The sequence below is a fragment of the Aphidius gifuensis genome, linkage group LG1, assembly GCF_014905175.1.
Source record: "Aphidius gifuensis isolate YNYX2018 linkage group LG1, ASM1490517v1, whole genome shotgun sequence".
Classification (NCBI taxonomy): domain Eukaryota; kingdom Metazoa; phylum Arthropoda; class Insecta; order Hymenoptera; family Braconidae; genus Aphidius; species Aphidius gifuensis.
Window position 1 is genome coordinate 23175669 of NC_057788.1, and position 20729 is coordinate 23196397.

The 20729-nt window shown below is 24.2% G+C and overlaps 2 protein-coding genes across 3 annotated transcripts in view; one reads left to right on the forward strand and one right to left on the reverse strand.

Annotated features, from left to right (window-relative positions):
• The window catches only part of LOC122853986 (protein phosphatase 1 regulatory subunit 7-like), a 71083-nt gene extending 53024 nt beyond the window's left edge, over window positions 1-18059 (reverse strand). The window contains exons 1-2 of one of the 2 annotated variants that reach the window (XM_044154408.1): window positions 18038-18059; window positions 17170-17857 (exon numbers count right to left, since the gene is read on the reverse strand). The gene's annotated coding sequence lies outside the window, so the exon portion shown is untranslated. Of the gene's footprint in view, window positions 1-17169; window positions 17938-18037 lie in introns of those variants that run through there. The other variant, XM_044154400.1, reaches the window with a different exon arrangement.
• Window positions 596-12517, forward strand: LOC122853849 (MDS1 and EVI1 complex locus protein EVI1-B-like). The gene is made up of 2 exons (XM_044154264.1): window positions 596-1408; window positions 9922-12517. The coding sequence occupies exon 2, from the start codon at window positions 10012-10014 to the stop codon at window positions 11515-11517; it is 1506 nt and encodes a 501-aa protein (XP_044010199.1). The 5' UTR covers window positions 596-1408; window positions 9922-10011; the 3' UTR covers window positions 11518-12517.
• Window positions 18060-20729: the final 2670 nt, after the last annotated feature.

Sequence of the window (20729 nt, forward strand, 5' to 3'; positions counted from 1 at the left end):
GATAGTATATGGGAGGTACATATATATTTTTTTTTTTTTTTTTACAAAATCTCAAAGGAGACTTCATTTCATTTGTGTATGATCAAGCAAAAGGCGGTGGTACACAGTTATACTTTGTATATATTTTATTTTAAATAAAAACAAGTGGGAGTTGAGTGTATAAGAGTATTGTATGATATCTTGGTGTGTTTTGTGTCTCTCAAGTGGAGGCTGGGCGTTACGTTAAGTGGTAAAAGATATAGAAGGTATTTACTACCACCACCACCATCAACTATTTCATCTTCTACTTCTACTACTATTACTACCACCACCATCACTACCATCATAATCATCATCATCATCATTATTCTAATCATCATATCAATTTATTCATTTTTATAATAAAAATAGTTTTTGTTACTTTTGGGAATCTTGATAAAGCCAAATCAACCTTATGTGAAGCTCTAGTTTTTCGTTACAACTTCAGTCAGTTATATATACAAAAAAACAGATTTATTTTTTTTTTTTTTTTGGATAATGTGAATTGTTAAAAAGTAGGGATTGTCGGGTCGCGTGCCGGCGTGGTTGTACTCTCCTTGGCTCCTCTCATCTTGGCTACTCCAATCCAAGTCTCTTTAGAGTAGTGGAGTACTTACCTTACCAACGTATCTTACGGTTATTCCACATCACGACGTTCATCCATGCGGTCGGTCAAATAAACACACCGGTGTGTTGTGTTTTTAAATATATAAATTTTGTTTAATTAAAAATTCAACAATTTATTGTTGTTGATCAAACAAAATAAATTCAAGTTATTTTTTATTTTTTTTTTTTTCTTCGTTTTATATTATTTAATAATAATCATCATCATCATCATCATTATTATATTGTCAAATTTAAATTTATTTACTGTGAAAAAAATTTTAATTTATCAAAATTAACGTGAATTTATTAATTTTTTTTTTATAAAATAAAAATCAAATGAAAAATTATTAAAAATATATAAAAAAAAAAAGAAGATATTTTCTGTCAAAGACACGTGGATTAACGGGCTGTACTGGAAGAACGTCAACATCAACAAGTTGGATTTTAATAAATTTCTTAACTTGAAGATATTATTAATATTATTTTGTTAATATTGTTTTAAATTTTATGTGACATTTTGTTGTTTTTTTTAAAAAAATTGTTATAAAGAATGTGATTAATCACGTATTTGTGCGGTGAACAATAATTATTGTTATTTGGATATTGACAGTTTGATAATATTTGTGACATAGTGAAATTTTAAAAAGTGTGTATATATATTATTATTTTTTAATTTAAAAAACGCACGAGTCTTGGAATATTTGGCATGTTTTTAATATCTTGGAACTGGACAAATGTAATTCTCATTTAAAAAAAAAGCTGTCTTAATGGAATGACGATAAAGGTAAAAATTATTTTTATATTATTTTAAATTTAAAAAAATATATAATTAATTATGTGAATTAATAAACAACATGCAGAAAGTTGAATTTTTTAAAAAATTTCCCGCTGTTATTTAAATTTATGATAAAATATTTTATACATGACATTTTGGTCTTTTGTAAAATATATTTTATTCATCGCTTGTAAAAATTATTTATTAGATGAAATATTCGATAGATGAATTTAATCAACAAAAAAAATATTTAAAATAAAAATAAAGCCACCCACACATTTATTCTTGTATCACCCAAGAGTAAAACAGTCTCAAACACCAAACACCATGTTCACAAGACTGTTTTCTGCAAGGCAATATGCCACTCCCGCATGTATTTCCTCATACATAAATTTCAAGTCGATGAGAAAATCTATAAATTCACACACAAATTTTATCCTATATATAAATTTAAAAAAAAAAAAAAAAAAAACAATCTATATCAACAACATCAAAATCAATATGTGTTATCATTAATTTTAATATTTCTGATAATTTTCATGTTAGCACAATTTGTCATGTTAATTTTCTTTTTTTCATTTAATTTTAAATGGTGTTATTTAAGTTGCTAAATGTATCATAACGATCACCGATATATAAACGTGTCAGTTTTATTTTTTTTCTTTTAAACTTTTAATACCTTTGACTATTACGAGAATGAACAATCGTGTGAAATATTCTCATGATGAAGAATATGAATAAAAAAATATATACATACATAAAACAAGAAGAAAAAAAAAAATGTTATAAATAAAAAAAAACAATGACGTGCTTGGATACCTTCTTTGAGTCAAATGTCTGGTGCAAAATGGTAATAAAACGATCGAGATGACACGTTAATGTTTTCTACAAGTCAACACACTAATTCACTTGCAGAAAAAAAATAAAAATAAAATAATAAATAATAATAAAAAATACAAAAAATTACTTTAAATAAATATGTATTTTTTTTTTGCTAAACTGTTTCCTCAAGAAATTCAAAAAATGGGATCAACGATTTTATTACCATAAATGCGTGTTTATCTTTGATCTTTGAGTCACAATAGGATTCGGCTGGTTACCGTTATATACACAAATATAACAGCCTCAAAAGAAAAGAAGAAAATAATAAAAAAAAAAAAGAGTTTATAAAAACAAGATTAAAAAAAAATATCATTCTGGGTATATACACCAATAACTGGATCGAGAAGATTTCATTTATTCTCCAAGTCAAATGATGTGACATTTTTTTTAATTCGTTTTTTTTTTTCTACTCAAGATTGATCTGATGTATATTTATTATTAAAATAAAAAAAAAAAAATTAAATAAATTATGAGATGGTGTTGCTGATGCGAGTTATATGACACGTGTAGAAATATCTTGTTTTTTAATATTTTTTTTTTTTTTTTATCATTAGATCACGTGTGCAAATGAATGTTTATACATTGCCTACCACGCGATCCAGTTGATTTCATAAATCCTTCAATCACTTCTATTCTCGCCCATGATCAAGACATCTTTTATTATTATTATTTTATTGCATAACAAATTCCAGTATATATTTCTGCAATTTAAATGACCATCGTCATGACAGAAATAAAAAAGAGGTGAGAAAAATAAATTTAAAAAAAAAAAAAATAGAAACTAACAGTCAAAAAATTATTGAACCGAAAAGTTTTCATTCGAGGTTATTGGCTCTATTATAATAGTTATATATTTTTGAATATACAAATAAAAAAAAAAGTCGTTTCAAATTGATTTATACTGTGATATAGCCAAATAAAGGTAAAGAAATGGACCAGAAATTACAATAAACAACATGTAGCATAACAAAGTTATTGTAAAAAATAAGTGTATATATGTAACAAGCGATTGAAGAAAATAGAGAAATAAGGAGAATGAGGAAGAGAAAATCAGATAAAAAATAAAATTGAATAAATAGAAATAAATAGAGAAGAACAAAATAGCAGTATTGCGTTGACTAACAAACGATGATTTCGTCGTATATATACTGCGTGAATATTTCATGAGCACCAAAGTAAATACACACAATAAGAATGATCACAACACAACTATAAAATATATACTTGTAATAGTAAAAAAAATTCTCAGTATCAGCGCAACAAAATCATTTTATAATTTATTATTATTATTTTAATTTGTGGTTAAAGTTCAAATTTTTATTTAATAAATTCATCATTCAAAAATATTGAATAATGAAATTTATTTTAGAAGAATTAAAAAAAATAAAATTAATCAGTTAATATTTATACCTATATCAAATAATGGTAAATATATATTTATGCATGCACAAATAAACAAACATGCTAAATAAAACGAAAAAAAAAAAAAAAAAAACGAATAAAACAGTTTTGATCGCAAGTAAATTTGATTTTTCAATTAGCATGATAGCATAAGAATAAAATGAATCAATAGACTTTCCATCAAGATTATTATTATTTTGTTTTTTTTTATATTCCCTTGGGCTGATGAATAAAAAATAAAAAAAATATGGAGAGTTGAATGCTCAGAATATGCATGTGTTACCTTTCATTTCTTTGATTTCGAAAACTCGGATATCCGTTGGTCGTCGCCAGAGGTTTAAGAAGTACATATATATTTTAAATTATACCACTGTAACATTTGATCTTGTCTTTCTTTTTTCTTATATATTTTTTATTTTTTCTTCCAGTATTATAATCTAGATTGTGTCTTTGGTATAAATGTATTTGTGTATTTGTGTCACACCCAACGAACCAGCTACCATCAGATGCATGTTGACTGCACTCCGTGAGAAACAGTTCTCCATTGTCATCATCATCGTCATCTTCTTTTTTCTTGAAAATTGCTGCACCTCCTTTTACCAAATCCATAAATGCCGTTTGTTATACAAACTTACAGTGGCACTGCCCTGGTCTCATGAAAATTAAAATTCACCTTTTTTTTTTCTTCTTCTTTTTTATCAAAACCATACTCGGATTTGTTGACTCATTTTTTTTTTTTATTATTTATTTTGTTTTATATTGTAACAAGGATGAGGTCATCGGGTCATTTTGTTGAATCACTTCTACATTGTGCAAACTACACGATTGATTTTAATGATTCTCTAAATTGTTATTGACAGAATTACGAAATAATCTTGTCTTTTATGTCAGGTTCATTTTTATATTTTTTTTTTTATTTCTTTTTATCATGCCGCAAAAATAAAATTGAAACATTTTATTAAATGTTTCAAAATTGGTTCATTTATATTTTTTTTTTTTAAATTATTAAAAACTTGTTAAACTTGTTTGTGAAAATAAATAATGATGATGATGATGATAATATGAATGCAATAAAGATGATGATACTGATTGCAAATTATAATCAAAATTATGAAAAAAAAAAAAATATAAATTGTTTATTTTAAAATGTCATCATCACACACCATTGTTTTTAAATAATAAATATTTTATTCATCTTTAAAATTACACTCACGCCTATTAGGGTCAGTCTGTCTGTAAAAAATTGACGGAAGTCTACGACTTATCCAAATTTATATGCAAAATAAATACAAAAAAATATATATATATTCACATATAGTGAAGGTATATATATATGAAAATAAATAAGAGTAAATAAGAGGGGATAAATTGATACAGTTAGAAGGGAATTTCTCCTTTTTTATCATCTCTAGTTCCTTAGGATTTCTCTCTTGATAATTTTTATATACTGGACTTGATATAATTTTTTTTTTTTTTTTTTTTTTGAATTGAGTTTCAATCTTGTATCTTGGTTGTCATGATAAATCGACAACAACATAAACACGTGTTGAGATTGCAATTGAAATAAAATTAAAATATAAAATGATAATAATAATAATAACAACATATTATTATTTTATTATTATTAAAATGAAAATTTATGATAAATTTAATATTGTCAGATAATTTAAAATAAATTATTTAAAAATCGATTAATGTATATATAAATTTCTCACGTTATAATAATATAGTTATAGAATGAATTAAATAACTTTGATACTTTGTTTTTCATGGGATAGTTTTATTGATATTTTTATGCAAGGTTGTCTTGTGTTATGATGATCTCTAGCTCATTCTTGTCTGACTATTCATATTTAATTTTATTGGTTATCGTTTTTTTTTTTTCTCTCTCTGTTGCATATATTAATATTGTGTGGGTAGTTTAAATACGCTGACATGAGAACATCTAGCCTCATGAAGACCAGGACGCATAATAAATTATAATCGTCACGGATTATCACCCATGTGTACTAGTCAACCAACCAGCCTCATCCAATATTTATATGTATATCTTGCATCTTTCATTCCAACTTGTATATCATATATAAATATTATTTTTTATTTTTTTTTTATTTATTAAATATCAATCAAAAACATCCATCATAAACTGATTAAAAACATGATAATTATTATATATACTGAATGAAAAAAAAATAATAATAAAATTCCAGATTTAATTTCTTTAAAAAAAAAAAAAGCACAATATCACCTGATTAAAAAAAATATGCAAAAGAAAAAAAAACGCAAGATACATATATGTATATATGATACTTAAAAATGAGATCAAAAAAAAAGAAAAAAAAAAAGTTCAAATTATATATAATAATTAAGACAAAGACCTGACAATTAATAAAAGTCTCGTTTTCAGCAAAAAGTGAAAGGAACAATTAAAAAGAAAATTATAAATACCACGCCTCGCAATTACATCACATTTTTTTAAAACAAAAATACGATAATGGATGCAAAAAAAAAAGCAAAAAGAAAAGAAGAAATAACAATTCAACTTGTAAAAAAATTACAAGAAACAAGTGTATAAAGAAAAAAAGATAATAAAAAATGAAAAAAAAAAAATAAGCGTGAACAGAAGCATTCTGGTAGTTTAATATGTACCAAAATGTGTGTTATATATAAATTGCCATTGGGCAATTTAATAAAAGAGAGAAAAAGAGTGATGAGTATCCCAGTGAATTCTGAATATGTTGATTATAATGGCAAAGAAATTAAATTCAAGTAGCGGGTCTTCTTGATTCTTCCTTCCTTCTTACTGTTTTTTTTTATTTTTTTATATATAAATACACATCTTTAACTGGAGCTCTGTAGTTTGACAAGATGTTATATATATTTCATTGGAAGCAACATTGAAATTGCAAGCATTCAAGTCACCACACTGATGATATTACATACATTGAAGCAATGATGGGCGAGGCCATTTTGCATGTTACCAATATATATACATGAGAAAAATGAGTTGATGCAGCATAAATCTATATCTATATGCACTTTAGTGAATGGCATATATATATATATATATATATGGGATTTAAACTGTTGCATCTCATGCAACGTGAATTTATTTTCTTCAATAAAATGAAAAATAAAAAAAAATAAAAATCTTTTGGACTTGTTACTTATAGTCAGCATCACTGTTGTGTATAGGTGAATGCCGAGGGAGAAATCATACCAAGGACGTGATACAAACCACGCCCTGATGGCTCATCACAAACTTTCTATAAACCAAAAACTGGATCTCTTTAATAATAATAAAACTGGCCTTCAAGTGAACACTAAATTTCTGTACCTTTCATATGTCAACTTTTTTTTTTTTTTTTTCATCTCAAATTATCATTATTATATATTTTCACGGATTTTTTTTTTTTTTTTTTATGATTCAATCATCATCATCATACTAATTTACTTGATTTTTATTTTTTATTATATATATTTAATTAATGATTTTAATGAGAAGAAAAAAAAGCAAATTAAGCTAAATTAATTTGTTAAAAAAAAAAATTATCTATTTCAATTGTCGTCCCATTCAGATTTAAAAAAAAATATATTATTTTCAAGTTTATATTTTTTTTTTGATGTATAATTTATGTTATAATTTTAATCAAATGAAATGAAATGTAAAAAAAAAAAATAATAAGTATTTTCTTAGAGTGCATTGTAATAAGACATAGATCTATTTACTTTCATTTGGATCTTGATAGTTGAATGCGTGTGTATAGTGAGAATGATGACCAAATTCGTTCATGTTGAACGAATAAAAGCATCGATTGACGATTGATTACAAACGACTTATATAGTAGAGCAGTGAATACATATATATATATATACCCAGAAGGGACCTATATACAACATTGCTATTGCTTTATATATTACTGCTATATTGCTGCTGCTGCTGTTATTGCTGCTGACTTTCCACTATTTACCTTCCGGGCATCGTCGCATTCCTCGATACTCTGTAATTAACTATTTTCACTATTGTCGAGTTGTCTGTCTATCCTCACTGAATCTGTGTGCACCCAATCACCGTTGCGTTACAGATATATATATATATATATTTTTATTTATATTTCTCAATTTTTTTTTTTTTTTCTTCTTATTTTATGGTTTTTCTTTTTTAAGTTCCTTGTTGTTGATGGGTATGTACACACTTTGTTCCCGTTTTCCATTTTTTTTTTTTAATTCATTTATTTTTCATCACAATTTATTTATTTACTTCATTTATTTTTATTTTTTTCTCACCACGTGCCGACGTCGCGGACAGGTTTCTCTTTCATTTGTAGATCGAGGTGGAGCCGCATCAGGGGCGATCGCGTCTAGTCTAACTGGAGTAACTGGAGACCACAACAACGGTACATCCAGTTATTTACCTCATCAAAATCACCAAGACTTGCTGACTTGATTTTATTTCATTTTTTTTTTTTTTATTTATTTTTATTAATAACCAGTATCCAGTTTTAGATATACATTTTTTTAAATTTTTTTTTCTTTGCTTTTCATTTGCTTTTCTTTCTATCATCATCATCATCATCAGGGAAATAAAAAAAAATAAACTCTAATAAAATCATTAAAATTAAAATGCCAATATTTGATCAATATATTTCTCAATTTTAATTAACATTAAATTTTAATATTTTTAATTTTAATTTCAAATGATGATAAAAAAAAAAAAAATTCTTATAAATTTAATTTGAATGTTTTATATATAGATATATATGTGTCATGGGTAATAGATATAAATTTTATTATTATGATGATATGGTGTATTTAACGCTCGGTAATAAACTTCTGTGATTAAATGTTAAATATATTTTTTATATGAAAATTTTATGGGATGTAATAGTTGATGATGCTTGTTGGATTTGTTAAAGAATAATTTAATATACTCATTTGATTTGAATGGTTCTTATTTACCTAAGTCTCAATAAATATATTATTATTATAATATATATATATATGTATATACTGTATTACCACTCTGAGTGAGATCATGCTGATTGCCCTGATACTTTATAGAGACATCAATGCCAGCTAAGAGCAACTTGCAAATTCAGTGAATTATACACAGCTGTATTAAAAAGATGAGAGAATGTTATAAATATATATTTATATTCAACTTTTAAACTCAAGAGACATCAATGCCTCAATCGACTAGACAAGATTCAAATCGTTTTTTTTTTTTTTTTCGTTATTATAAATATGCTAAATTATTATAAACCGGAACTTGATTGAAAAAAAATGCTAATGAAAAAAAAAAGAAAAAAATAGGCCATACATGATCAGACTACTATTTCTATTTAGATCGCATCAATATATCATCAAAATAAAGACTAAATATATTTTTTTTAATATAATAATAATAACTATTATTATTTATTAAAAAAAAAAAAAAAAAATTGCATAAATATATGCAAAAGAGATTTCCACAAATGATTATTTCGATTGACGTGTGACATTTTTAATAAACAATTTTTTTTTTTTAATTCGAAATCAATAATAATATTAATAATAATTTTTTTTTTTGATTATAAATTTTAGAGTAGTTATAATAATTAGTATCTTTTTTTTTTTTATTCTTTTTAATTAATTATAATTTTTTTTTTTTTTTTACTGTTTATTGATACTGGCTAATTTAATTTTTGACATTTATACGTGATGAGTGCAAAGTTAATTATCTCATAAATTTAATTTTTTTTATATTATTATTATTAAATGAATATACAATATATTGGTTGAGCCACAAGTGATTAACACCCGACGTCAAAAAAATACATTCATCATTTTGTAACTAGATGATTTATGTATTTTATGATGTAAAAAAAAAAAAAAAAAAAATATATCAAAAATTGTCAAAATACCTATGTCATAGACAAATTTAAAGAGTAATAAATAAATAAATAATCAAAATATATATATATGATAATTACATTAATCATAAATTTATAATGAAAAACATTGTAATGTTTTTTAAATATACAATAAAAACTTTCTATACATATGTATATATCAAAAGAATCAAAATGTTTTCATTATTATTTATTTTTTTTTTTTAAATTTAAATTCATCTATTCTCGTTAGAATGGAAAAAAAAAACAAATATATTTTTTAAAATTTCAAATCTATTACAAAATAATATATTTATTGTTAATTAATCAACAAATTAATAATATTTTGTTTTATTTTGATTGTTTCAGATATTATCATACTGGAAAAATAAAAAATTCGAGTGTGTCGAATATAAATATCGACAGCTCAAATTAAATATTTTGTTTAAATAAAGTGTAATGAGTGCATATCTAAGCACCCTGTCACCATTCGATCACGATAAAAAATATCACCCAGCAGCAATGCGGGAAAAAGATTCAAGTCCACGTAAAATGACAGGACATACAAGTCCAAAACAAGCAAGTATTTATCCTTTAAGTGTACGTGTTACAGAAAATGATGAATTACCATATGATTTAAGTCATTCAAATTTAAGTCGTAGTCAATTATTATCAAGTCCATTAATGTGTCAAGCACATATGAGTCCAGCAGAATGTCCATCAACAATTAATCATCATCAAAATGATATTGATTGTGAACCACTTGATTTACGTGTTGATTATAAAAAAGAACATTTACATGATGAAAATCAAAATGATATTGAAGTATTAAATCAAAATGGTATAACATTACCATATCATTCAGTTTTATTTTCTCAACATCATGCTGTACATCCACTTGTACTTGAAGCAATGTATCGTAATCATCATCATAATAATAACAACAACAACAATTCGACCACCAACAACAACAACAATAATAATACCAATAATAATAATAGCAATAATAGTAATAGTAGTAGTAATAATAATAATAGCAGCTCACATAAATTATCAGATATTCCAAAAATTCAAGTACGTGCATTACCAACAATGGTACCAATAAAATCAAATCGTTATTTAACATCATCAACAACAGCAGCATCAACAACATCACCAACATCATCATTATTACAACATCGTAATAATAAAAGTCCAATACCAAATCAACAAACTACATTATCATCAAGTCAAACAATATCAACATTACAACAGTCATCAATAACAAATAATAATATACCATCATATACAATTAATGTTACAAATGGTTTAAAAACAAAAGATCGTTATTCATGTAAATTTTGTGGTAAAGTATTTCCACGTTCAGCAAATTTAACTCGACATTTAAGAACACATACTGGTGAACAACCATATAAATGTAAATATTGTGAACGTTCATTTAGTATATCAAGTAATTTACAAAGACATGTTAGAAATATACATAATAAAGAAAAACCATTTAAATGTCCATTATGTGAAAGATGTTTTGGACAACAAACAAATCTTGATAGACATTTAAAAAAACATGATGCTGATGGACCAACAATATTAGATGATGTACGTACACATTATCATGGACAATTACCAAGAACAGATGAATCATATTTTGAAGAAATTAGAAATTTTATGGGTAAAATAACATCACAAAGACAAAATATACCATATTTTTCTGGTTTATTAAATAATAATAATAATAATAATACTATTAATAATAAAAATATTAATAATAATAATAAAAATAATGATGATTTTAGAAATGATAAACAACAATTACATATTGATGATAAACGTGGTGATTCATCGTATTTTAGTGATCGTGATAATCTCAGTTCAAGATCAAGTAGTAGTGCAAGTAGAGCTGAAAGTATACATGATGATCAACGTGATACAAATACACCACCATTATCACCAGTTAATAATACCTGACTAAATTATCATTATAATTAATCATTTATCATTGATGATAATAATAATAATGATAATTGTATAAATGCTTTATGCATTATTATTATTATTTTTTATATGAGTATATTGTCTCGTGATAAATTACCAATTGACCATCATCGTCATCATTATCATGAAATAAATACGAAAAGAAAAAAATATATATATAATTTAAATTGAGAGTAATATGTCCAGCTAGCAATAAAAGAAAAAAAAAAAAAAAAGGGGAAAAGTCATAAATAACAGACAGTTAAATGCAATATCATTGAGCAAATGAAGAAATGAAATTCAAGTAAATATATAAAATATTTATATAGATAAATAAAGTGAAAAAAAAAAAAAAAAAAAGATTGAAACGAATTGGTTAATTCGTTCCGGTTGCAAGAAGTTAGCTCAAATGACTCTAGATTTAACGACCTAGAAAGTGATATTTGAGTACGATGAGGTACCAATCTCGAGCAAAACCAATCATCGATATATATATAATATAAACCAAGTATTGGCTGATGATCAAAAACGATAAAATATCAGATCAATCGATGGTGAAATGGATTAGAAATCGATGGGCGTTTTATTCTCGACACCTTTGAATGATTCAACGTGATTATTCTACCAGCTTATTTCATCAATTTTATTATTATTTTTGTTTTCAAAATTTACAAATAATATAATCTCAAATTTGTTCAACGATTGTCAATTAGATTTTTAAAAAACGTAGCGAATAAAACAATTATTAAAAATCAAGTTAAAAATAGATTGAAAAATTTGTTTTTTTTTTTTTTTTTTTTTAAATGTAATAAATATAATTCCGGTTTACATGGTGGATGTGAGCCAGACATGGAAAAGTGAGAAAAGGAAATGGGTGCGATCCGTGGGAAGAAGGATGAAACGTGCTTTCAAGATATTGCCCAGAATTCTCGAGGTGAAAGAAAAAATAAAAACAACTAAACTAAAGTAAAGAAGCAAAAAAAAAAAAAAAAAACAACATATAAATATAATACAAATAATAAATATTTTAAAAAAAAAGAATAAAAATTTTTTAAAAAAAAATGGCAGATGGAAAATTGTAACGGTTGATGTGTTTGTACCTCACTCACATCGCATGATGATATTATGCTTGGAGACGTGCTAAGCAAAACCAAGTGAATGCAGCATCCAAAGAGCCTACTTATGTACACGAAAGTGGCAATCGAGAGCCATTTCCTCTGGTGTGGCCAGGCCAATATATATCTATACATATATATAGGTATATAAATGATATCCGCAATGTACATCCGCACATGAATATTATATACACTCAGAGTGTGTTAACTCTCTACGACGATTTAATCAAACTTGTGTATATATATACTGAATGTTTCTATATACTGGACCAAACCCTTTCTCAACTTACCAATTACACGTCAATATATAAATAAATAAATAAATATATCTATATCTTGATTCTTGTCTAGATTTATATATATACGCAAAAGAGGATTGTTACTTTCTAACCGAAGGGGAAGAAACATATCACTCAAATAATATTTTTTTTCTATTGATGCAGTATTAAAATTATTATTGATTGGCGTATAAATATTTTTAAAAATTTTATATAAAAATAATAATAATAATGATATCATTAATCATTGATTGACACTTGGTGAACGCACAATCAATATTGACAAATCATTTTTTTTTTTCCTTTATATTATCTTTATGAATTTGTTATTTTAAAAAAAAAAATTATTATTTTTATTTTTCTCTTGATGAGCAATGAAAAAAGAAAAAAAAAAAATTTGAAATGAAATGTAATAAGAGAAAAATAAGAGAGAAAAAAAAAAAAAAAGTTAAATAAAATAAATATAAAAATGAAGGTGCCCACAGCATCCAGAGTCTTGTATACAACGGATCTTTTTCTGGACATACTTATATATACTTTATAAGTTGCAACAACGTACCTATATACGTTTGAAAGTACCGGCCTCGGTCCGTTCTTGCGTTACAGTTTTTGCCACGCCCCGATCAGACCATACACAAATACACATTATATACATGCACAACTTGGCTCATCTCGCGAAAGTGAAACGCAATATTAAACCTTAACTATGTATAATCTTTATGTACCTTTATATTTAATAATGTAATTTTTTTTTTTTTTTTTGAGTCAAATTTAGAAGAGAGTTTTAATAATTAAGTGAGCTTTAAAAATTTAATTTCAATTTTATTTTTCTAATTATATTTAAGTTTATTTTTATATTTTAAAGTTTGGCTGATTTTTTTGAAGGTAATCATTGAAAATAATAAATTAATTAATTAATTAATTTAAAAAACAACCCCATCAGCCAAAATTTATGAAAATTAAACTGCCGTTGATATTAATTTTTGATTTTTTACATTTCAAAATTTATATAATTGTTAAATATTATCACGGCAGGTCCGTAATTTTTATTATAATATAAAAACAATTCCTGCTGCTCATTAAAAATTTCTTTATTTTTAAAAAAAATATATTATTTTTCTTTCTACTTCATTTACCTATATTGTTAATAATAATAATAATTTTTTTTTTTTTTTTTTGTATATATTTATTTGGTTTTTGTAAATAAAAATAGAAGAATTGTAAAATAAATATATATTCGAGATTGTATGAAAGTTTTAAATAAAATTGTCGCAATAAAAAAGAAAAAAGAAAAATAAAAAAAAAAAATATATTAAATAAATGATAAATAAATAAATAAAATAAAAATTTATATATATTGTTATACGATTATGAATATATTGTAAATGCATACCAATATTTGAGAAGAGTATATTCAAGGCTCAATTTAGTTAGTGAATTAAAATTTATAAAATATAGAAAAAAAAAAGAAAATTTATATACAAAAAATAATTGTTTATAATTTTATGTAAATTTATAAATATATATATATATATATTTAATAAAATATGTATACATATATATAATAGTCATCGTTAAACTTCGAAATGAATTTCGTTGTAAATTTATTATCAATTTATTTGTTGTTATGATTATAATTATTTTATCACGTTAAAGTTATAAAAAAAAATATATATACATAGATATATTTACAATTATTATTATCAATAAGGGTTATCCAATGTTTACATTGATTTTATCAATTTTTTGCCATTGAAGAGCTCATAATTCTCTTAAAAATTTTTTTTATTTAAAAAAAAAAAAATTTATTTTCTTTTAACACTGCCTGAATTTTCAGTTATCACATTCATTATGTTCAGATAATAAATTACAGAATTAATTCCACCGATTAATTAAAATATATATTTGTTTTTTTTTTTTTTTTTTTAATTTTATTTTCAATAAAAAAAATTTTGAGAGATTGAAAAAATAAAATAATTATATAATGAGACAGAAAATAAGATGTGACATTAATGAGAGTAAATTAACTTTTTTTTTTTAAATGTTCAAGTTAATTTGTTTTATTTTTTTTTCTTTTATTTTGATTGTTTTAAATGTATTAATATCAATTGAATTGGGATCGGGAGTGTTTTAACTTTCGAAATCGAGCCGTAAGGCTGATGCCAAAGTCGTTTCACTTTCTTCGTGTTGATAATGATTAAACAATAGCTTAAAAAATATATATTATTATAAAATTTTGATTATTTTTTAAATCTCTTATATCAGCCCTGATTTTATTGAAAATATAAATTAAAACAAATATATATATTATATTGCAATTTTGTTTTTTCTTATTTTTTTTCTTTTTCCATGTTTTAATTTTTGTCTGTTTTAGTTTTTAATGTGATTGTGATGTTATCAAGGTTACCGATTTATAAAATACGTTAATGAATAAATACATAAAATATAAATAAAAAAAAAGAAAAAAAAAGTATTTTAAATACCTTTATTTAATATTCCCATACTGATTAATTTTTAATTTAAAAAAAAAATTCCTAATAGTGTTATTATAAATAATAAAGAAATGCAGGCGGTAAGTGTTACTGGTCAACTTCCTGTTGCCAATTAAATGATGGCAATTAGAGGTTACGAGTCAAGGATCAAAAAGTAAAATAATAATAAAAAAAAAATCAAGAAGAATGAAAATTACCTGGCCAAACACGAAAATTAAGCAAGTTTTTGATGGAAAAAAAAAAAACAACATCAATTAATGTGAGAAAAACAAGGCTCTTTGGGTGTAAAAAACATCAAAGCACAGGTTTATCTTGTAAATGTGTGAGAACCAGAACAAAAAAAAAAAAAAAATTAATATATACATTTATTGTTGGACAGTACTTATAGCAACTGTATAACACGTGACTGAATAAACAAATTGTCGCAAATAAGAAAACATAATAAAAATTATCAAGTTTAAAAAAAAAAAAAAAAAATGAATAAATAAAAATAATCTTGATATTTAAATTACAAAGATAAATATAAACATTTTTTTTATTTTCATTTTAAATTGCTCTAAAATAGGTAGATAAATATCTTTTTTTTTTAATGATAATGATAATATGAAAAGAATGAAAAAAAAAAAAAAATCCATAAATTAAAGTGCTCATCACGTAGTTGCAAAGACGGTAAGAGAAGGTCGATCGAGGTAAATTAAAGCAGGGCGGGATAGATTGTGCTTTCTTGGTTTCATGGAGGACATGACTTTGACCTACATTTTACATTTAAACTGTGCCATCATCATAAACCTATACACACACGTATCATCAAATGCAATTTACCTAAAATGTACATCTACATATATACATGTGTATATATATTTTAATTATTTTCAAATTTTACAGTAAACTAATCTATGATAATAATTAACATTTTAATTAAATAAAAAAGCAAAAAACATACTATCATATAGCAAATAGCAATTCATCCATCAACATGTAAAAAATAAAATTACTCCAATTTATACGATAATTATTATGATTTTATTTTGTTAATTTATTTACCTTGTGTGTAAATAAAAAAAAAATAAGAAAAAAAATTACGCAAATAAGGTTGGACAAATTAAAGCATGACTGTGAATTCATTGTCCTTGTAAATGATGAGACACGAGAGACAAACGCATTATGATGATTCATTAAACAAAACGCACTGATCGAGGAGACCCTCTATGCCAGTCATGGTGATGAAAGCATTTAAGGTATTGCCGAATTAGGTCCAATGATGATTTAAAAAAAAAATTATTTTTAATTCCAGGAACGGGAATATCAAGGCTTTTTTAAAAAGAATATAAGACAATAAAAAAAAAAAAAAAATGAAGAATGTAAAAAAATATCTCTTTTGACATTGGATAATCAAGGTGTTTTGTTGTTTTTTTTTTTTTTATTTTCACCATATATTTTCCTTTAATGATTTTAATTTCACGAGACTAATTGCACGACTTTGATGTGTGTGCTTTTGTTGAATGAAAAAAAATATAAAAATCTTTTTTTATTTTTGTTATCATCTGATTCGAACAGAGATATATATAAACCGTATTAAAAGCTATACGAGAGCTGAGGTAGAACAAAAAAAATGTCTTTAATGTTTAGCGAGATGTTAGAACAATAATATTAATTAGAATCAATTGCGAACATGTACGACAAATGATAAGACTTATTGAGAGTACACAAAAGTATTTTAGCTAAATAAATAAATTATTTAAAAAAACAAATGCCACTGACCTTTTGGAGCCTCAGGATTCAAGAAGTCCAGATGTTTTCAGGTGGTCCTAAGGAGTTGATTTATTTCATGTCCAGCAGGTCAACAGGAACCACTAACACTATCACTACATTGTCATCACTTTTAAAGTGTTTAAAAATTTTACTGAGTCAGCTTCACTATCAGTTCAACTTGAGCACTCGAGATAAATTTTAAAAAACACTTTTAACACCAATCACCACACAACCTGCACAGAAAAAAAAAAACAATCTAATTAACATAAAATTTCCACAAATTAATTCTAGTTGAAAGCTACAGTGTTAAAATTAACAAAATAGAAAGACTCATATTGTTATTATTTTTAGTGTTGATAGATCTAAACTCAATAAATAATCGGTAAATGTAACACGTTGTTTATAAACTATCAGATTTGTTGCATACATCGACGAGATAGCATGATTCGAAACACCAACATGAGCTTGTATTTATAATTATACACAATGTTGTGTTCATAGCTCGTACATTATTAATTAAAAAAAAAAAACAAACCAAAACCAACACACTGTCCATCAAATAATACTTGAATAATACCAACAATACTTACACAATTTATATTTGATATCTATCTTCATATACCATCAATTGTTATTGTTACTTTTGTTATTGTTATAACATCACATTTCAATTAAACATCTACAGGTTCATCAGCAGCTAAACAATAAACAATAATAAATTTAAAACACATATAAATTATTTTTTGTTGATGAGAAGTAAATGCATCATATCCCAAATCTACAATTCAACAATTATCACATTGTCATTCATTCATTTATTTATTATTTTTATTTTTTTATTGTTGTTATAATTATTTAAATAAATAAATAATATTACCTTTGTTTTTTTTTTCAATATCACCAGGCCTAACAATTTTTTTTTTGTTGCTCCATTCCATTGTCAGCTTTTGATATTTTTTGGATTCTGAAAGATGATAAATTATTAATAAATAATTAATAAATAACACATTTGAATTATTATTTATGCACAAAAATAATTTGACAACATTAAAACAGCACAACAACCGACTATATGAGTTTTTTTTTTTCAACAAATAGTATTAAGAAAAAGACTCAAGTTGAGCAAATGGTCAGATGAACAACAAAAAATATTTCATCAATATGAGCTTGTATACTTGTAAATTATACTCAATGCTGTGCCTTAGCTTGTTCATTATTAATGAACAAACAAAAACCAATACCAACACATTGTCTATCAAATAATACTTTAACAGCATCAACAATACTCACACAACTTATGTTTGGCATCTATCTTCACATACCATTAAATGTTATTGTTACTTTTGTTATTGTTATAACATGAGACTTCAATTAGACATCTACAGGTTCACCAGCAGCTAAACAATAAAAAATAATAAATGTAAAATAAATATAAATTATTTTTTGTTAATAAAAAGTAAATGCATCATATGCCAAATCTACAATTCAACAATTTACACATTGTCATTCATTTATTTATTTATTATTGTTATTTTTTTTATTGTTATTATTATTAAAATAAATAAATAATATTACCTTTGTTTTTTTGTCAATATTTTTTTTTTGTTGCTCCATTCCATTGTCTGCTTTTGATATTTTTTGGATTCTGAAAATTAATAAATTACCTATTAATAAATAATTAATAAATAACACATTTAAACTATTATTTATGCTCAAAAATAATTTGACAACATTAAAACAGCACGACAACCAACTTGATGAGTATTTTTTTTTCAATAAATCAAATTAATAATTATTTGTCCAAAAATTGTAGAGGTTAGGTTGTCGTGTGTTATTAAATAAAATAAATTGAGTATTTAATTGCTTATTATCGTGATAATTTATATAAATAATTGTTCTAATAATTATTCTGAGCTAGTAGACTGTAAAAATTATTTGCAAACGATATTTTTTTACTCACACGAATAATGTTGGCCGGCTTTTTCTAGCGTCACTTTGTCATAAACTTTATTTGCAAATATCTTTTGTTTTACGTAATATTAAGCAACAATTATACACTCAATCGATAGAGAAACGCTTATTTAACAATAATATCACAAATTTACAATTTATTAAACACTTAAATTGCACAAAAAAAGCTGATTTCGACGGACGCAGCAACCACATACTAGCACGACACCAAAAGTAAAGTTAATCAAAATGGCCGCCAGAGGACAAAATATTAACAAAATTTTTATCGAAAATTATGAAGTAATAATTGTTTTAATTGTTAAATAATAATTAATAAAAAATATTAGTAATAAAATTATAATAAAATTTATTGTTATTAATTAATAAATTAGTTTAAAAAAAAACAAAAGTTTCATGATAATTGAACGTCAGTCGGTAAGGCAGATGTTATTTTTTAAAACTAATTTATTAATTAATAACAATAAATTTTATTGTAATTTTATTGCTAATATTTTTTAATAATTATTATCTAACAATTAAAATAATTATTACTTAATAATTGTTGAAAAAAATTTTATCAATTTTTTGGCCTCTGGCGGCCATTTTGATTAACTACGGTGTCGTGTGTCAGTCGCTGCGTCCGCTGTAATCAGATCTTTTGGCGCAATTTAAGTGTTCAATCGTAAATTTGTGATATTATTGTTAAATAAACGTTTGTCTATCATTTAAATGTATAATTGTTGCCTAATATTACGTAAAACAAAGATATGCAAAAAATGATGACTGACGCTAGCAGCCAGCCGGACAACATAATGATAAAAATGTCGTTCAAATAATTTTACAGTCTACTAGCTCAGAATAATTATTAAAACAATTATTTATATAAATTATCACGATAATTAAATACTCAATTTATTTAATTAACACGACAACCTAACACTCTAACACGGACAAATATTATTAATGATTCATTGAAAAAATATAAAGACCAATTTGTTGTGCTGTTTTAATGTTGTCAAATTATTTTTGAGCATAAATAATAGTCTAAATGTTTTATTTATTATTAATTTATTAATAATTTATTAATTTTCAGAATCCAAAAAATATCAAAAGCAGACAATGGAATGGAGCAACAAAAAAAAATTGTTAGACCTGGTGATATTGACAAAAAAACAAAGGTAATATTATTTATTTATTTAAATAATAATAACAACAATAAAAAAAAATAACAATAATAAATAAATTTACAAGTATACAAGCTCATATTGATGAAATATTTTTTGTTGTTCATCTGACCATTTGCTCAACTTGAGTCTTTTTCTTAATACTATTTGTTGAAAAAAAAAAACTCATATAGTCGGTTGTTGTGCTGTTTTAATGTTGTCAAATTATTTTTGTGCATAAATAATAATTCAAATGTGTTATTTATTAATTATTTATTAATAATTTATCATCTTTCAGAATCCAAAAAATATCAAAAGCTGACAATGGAATGGAGCAACAAAAAAAAAATTGTTAGGCCTGGTGATATTGAAAAAAAAAACAAAGGTAATATTATTTATTTATTTAAATAATAATAACAACAATAAAAAAAAATAACAATAATAAATAAATAAATG

What these genes read in the sequence shown, in the direction of transcription:
- LOC122853849 (XM_044154264.1), top strand. Translation starts at nt 10,012, where the DNA reads ATGAGTGCATATCTAAGCACCCTGTCACCATTCGATCACGATAAAAAA.